Source organism: Priapulus caudatus, unplaced genomic scaffold (genome assembly GCF_000485595.1).
Source record: "Priapulus caudatus unplaced genomic scaffold, Priapulus_caudatus-5.0.1 Scaffold671, whole genome shotgun sequence".
NCBI classification, from domain to species: domain Eukaryota; kingdom Metazoa; phylum Priapulida; class Priapulimorpha; order Priapulimorphida; family Priapulidae; genus Priapulus; species Priapulus caudatus.
In genome coordinates, this window is record NW_014577732.1 from 25077 (window position 1) to 29606 (window position 4530).

At 47.5% G+C, this 4530-nt stretch overlaps 1 protein-coding gene across 1 annotated transcript in view; it reads left to right on the plus strand.

Moving 5' to 3' along the window:
* LOC106812646 (cAMP-regulated phosphoprotein 21-like) overlaps nt 1–4530 on the plus strand; it is a gene marked incomplete at its 5' end in the record, with an annotated part of 30811 nt that overhangs the window by 22424 nt on the left and 3857 nt on the right. The window contains 5 exon segments of the mRNA XM_014816568.1: nt 682–797; nt 1243–1463; nt 2108–2348; nt 3228–3522; nt 4300–4412. Of these exon segments, the coding sequence (XP_014672054.1) occupies nt 682–797; nt 1243–1463; nt 2108–2348; nt 3228–3522; nt 4300–4412 (986 nt within the window).

The window sequence follows — 4530 nt, forward strand, 5'->3', positions numbered from 1 at the left end:
GTCATCCGAAATGTAGGCAAAAACTTGGGGGCAACCCATTACTCATGCATGGGGGTGAACTGGCACTTTTCTAATAAACATGCACACCTGCAAAGCAGATGTGTTTAATTTATTACTCACAGCTGAGCAAAATTGTCGCCTGCCTGAATATACTTGGATTTTAGCCTGTAAATTTCAGCTACTCAATGGAATTAGGTTATCTCTACTTTCTTGACTTATCACCAATGCACGAAGGTCGATGCCATCTTTGATTATTGATTACACTTGCACGCGGCATCTCGCGGCAACTATAGGCCTAGTGATACATTATGACACGAATATATAAGACAGTCGAGCAGGTATGAAGTAGGATGCATTGTTAGGGTTTAGTTTTAGTGTTAATACCTATGCTACACAGTTTTGATGATGACGTAGCCGGTTTAGCGATAGAACAGGCTTTCAACCTTTTGCAGAAACGAAAGCCAGTACAGTAGAGCAGCAGACCTCAGATGAGCACTGTCGCTAATGCGGCACTTGTTTTATTAAGTAATTATTAATTAATTAATAATTAATTAATTATTTGCGAGACATCCCTCTTTATCATTTCATTGCCGCATTTACTTCCCTCTACGTCTCTATGTCGCAATGTGGAACTTTCAACTGTGACTATGGTTTTGCAACATTACACTTTCCGATCACCAGGTACCCGATGGGTCATGTACCGCAGCCAGTCAGCGTGCTATCCCAGCATGCACTGGCGGAGAACGGGTCGCAGGGGCGACCGCCGCAGCCTCCGACGGCCGGACCGCAGTACATAGGTACGTCACCATGCCCCGCCCGCCCCGCCCGCCACGTCCAGCCGTCGCTGGTGTGCTGACGCATGCTCACACTCCTCATGCAGGTTTTCCTTGTTAAATAAATATAAATTAAAAGTAAAATAAAAAAAATACTTAAAAAAGTAAGTAAAGTAAAGTAAGTAGTTTGATAGTTTAAGTAAATATGTATAGTGTACACATATGACAAATTTCGTTCGTCTGTTGAAAAATCTTTTTAACGTGGTTGGACGGTTGAGTTTTTTTTTACGGTGATTATGATTATTTATAAACTGGAATCTATAAAAAGAAACTAAAATAAATTAATGCAAGTGCCTTTTGATGTGGAGGTGCAAAGTTGTTGTTGTGGCAGTTGTGTATCTGTTCCCTAAATCCGTTTGTTGTCTGTTGTTGATATTTCATAAATGCTGATACCTGTCATTTTTTACAGGGTATCCAGTGGTGAACTACTCACAGTCACAACCACTGCAGCAGCCTGCTCACATACAAGCAGCCCAGCAGCAACAGCAGCAGCAGCAACAACAGCAGCAACAGCAACAACAGCAGCACCACCACCAACAACAGCAGCATCAGCAGCCAAACCCTGTGTCAGAACAGGCCTATGTAGGTGGCGCCGTCTATGGGCCTTCCACCCAACCAGTCTATCAACAGGTAAACTGCTGTTTCTCGAACATAGTGAGAAAGCATAAGTAATATAGTGAGGAAGCATAAGGACCACTGCGATGGCTCAATGGTTGAGTGCTTGCCTCGTATGTGGAAGGTCGGGGGTTCAACTCCCGGCCGGGTCATACCAAAAACTTGAAAAATGGTACACACGGCTTCTCTGCTTAGCATTCAGCAAATAGAGATAGAGTGTGGCAAGTTAACTCGCAGTGCTACCAGTGGACTAACCCCCTACTGTAGCATTTACTGTGAAAGCAGCTGCTGAGAGCAGCCTCAGGGTTACTGAAATGGAGATAGGCACCGCCCTATGCGCCATGTAACCATGTGCTATGTGTATGAAGGCGCGGGAAGGATTTATATAAGTGTATGCAGATAACAATGCGGCTGCTCTGTACAGGTGGTAACGTGTATGGGGGTAACGGGGGGGTAACGTGTGTGATGACTTACCGGCTGCTCTGTACAGGTGGGGTAACGTGTAATGTCTGACTGGCTGCTCTGTACAGGTTTGGGTAACATGTGTAATGTCTTACCGGCTGCTCTGTACAGGTTTGGGTAACGTGTGTGATGTCTTACCGGCTGCTCTGTACAGGTGGGGGTAACATGTGTGCTGACTGACTGGCTGCTCTGTACAGGTGGCGATGGCGCCGGGCTACTATGCGTCGAGCATGAGCGCGCCCGCGTCGGCGGCGGCGGCGGCGTACGGTCTTCAGTCTCCCGCCGCCGTCCCCGCTGGCTACTACAGCGCCCCCATGACGACGTCCGTGCAAGTCGTGCCGAGCATAGCCTACTCCGGCGGCGGCGGCGGCGGCGGCTATCGCATGCAGACGTCGGCGCCACCTAGGGTGATCGGGAACGGAACCAACGCGCCCATAGGTTCGTCGTTGTCGTGTTGTGCATTTCTCTTGCGGGTTCTGTGATGATTTTTGCGATTTTTGTCGCGCGTTGGCCGTACTGTAGGAAGCATGGGGAATGCAGTGGGAATTGTTGATTGGCCTTCTCATCCTAATCTATAAATTTTTTGTCATCGTGATTGATTACCTTTGTCCTTAATCGCTTACTGTCTGTTGTCTTGTTTGTTCACTTATTTGTCATTCATCATGTTTGTTTTTTGGTCCTATTCTTGATTGTTCAATGTGCTTCATCGGCATTTTACACTGACCTTGTTATAAATTGTTCACTGACCTTGATCTTGACCATTCATTTTATATTACTTGCTCTTTGACCTTCATTTACATTGTATAGCAGGGGTAGAAATTAAATTTTGAACACGGGAGTCCAACGGACTCCCTGCCCTCAAAAAGAGGGAGTTTGCAGAAAAATGAGGGAGTCCGCAGTCTGAGGTTCAAAATTAAAGATAATATATTAACAATAACGCATGTGCTTATTTTTAAGATTCATGTGGTTGCACGCCTGCCAAATTTTCTTTGGACATTAGCTGAAAAAATATGGTAATTCCACGAGGCCGTGCTCCAGAATGAACTAGTTAGTATGGCAGAATTTTCAGGGAGTCAAACGGACTCCTGCATATGTCAAATCAAGGAGTCCGACAGTAAATCAGGGAGTATTTGACTCCGGACTCCCGTTAATTTCTCATCCTGTATAGTGTTCCCCATATTCCCCATTTCTCATGTCGCACCATCCAGGCAGTGGGCAAGTGCAGTAATACTATCAGCCATTTAATATCGCATTAATTTCTATTACGTTATATAATAGTTATTATTAACGAGTTGTTTTCCGTCCGACCCTACACAGCCCAGCAGACGCACGCGATGATGCAACAGCAACCGGTGACGCCACCTATTGGGCAGCAGCAGTTTGCCTACCCGGCAGCGGCGGCGGCAGCAGCGTACATGCATCCGCATGCGCAGCCGGGGGCGGCGGCGGCGGCGATGGCCCCCGTGCAGCACTACGGCGCCGCCGCAATCCCAGCGTACCCTGTGATACGTCAGGTGGCGCCGCCTGGAGGCGTCGCCGCCGCGCAGGCCAAGATGGTCGGCGACAAGGTCGGATTCGTCGGAGGACAGCACATCGCCGCCGGCAGAGTCGGGTGAGCGTTCGCGGGCCACCAGGGGGCGTCACCATCGGGTCTGGTCGCGCGCCGCGTGCTGCTCTATGTCGTGGATATTTGGGGGGGGGGGTGACGACGTGCAGTTATGTGTCAAGGTTGTCGTTAGATTACTGAATGAGATGCAGTTTTGATTGACAAAAATGCAATTATTGTGAGCAATATATGAGAGCATGATTGTTGAAAATGAGGTAAATATCTGTTAAGAGTATATTAGGAGTATTTTCAGCATTGTCACCCTCTCAGCATTGTCACAACCTCAGCGTTGTCACCCTCTCAGCATTGTCACAACCTCAGCATTGTCACCCTCTCAGCATTGTCACAACCTCAGCATTGTCACCCTCTCAGCGTTGTCACAACCTCAGCATTGTCACCCTCTCAGCATTGTCACAACCTCAGCATTGTCACAACCTCAGCGTTGTCACAACCCCAGCGTTGTCACAACCTCAGCGTTGTCACAACCTCAGCATTGTCACCCTCTCAGCATTGTCACCCTCTCAGCATTGTCACAACCTCAGCATTGTCACCCTCTCAGCATTGTCACAACCTCAGCATTGTCACCCTCTCAGCGTTGTCACAACCTCAGCATTGTCACCCTCTCAGCATTGTCACAACCTCAGCATTGTCACAACCTCAGCGTTGTCAAAACCTCAGCATTGTCACTCTTAAATATCTGTTAAGAGTATATTAGGAGTATTCTCAGCGTCGTCACCCTCTCAGTGTTGTCACCATCTCAGTGTTGTCACTCTGCTGCTGCAGGTATGAGTACGGCCCGCATCAGTCGCTCGTCGCGGGGATGCAGAAGATGAATGTGATGCAGCCACGCCGACCCGTCTCCACGACGACCTTCATCCGACCGGCCTACGCACAAGGTGTGTAGCGTGTATATATATAGATAGCATATATATATGTATATATATAGATAGCATATATATATGTATATATATAGATAGCATATTGATATGTATATATAGATAGCATATAGATATA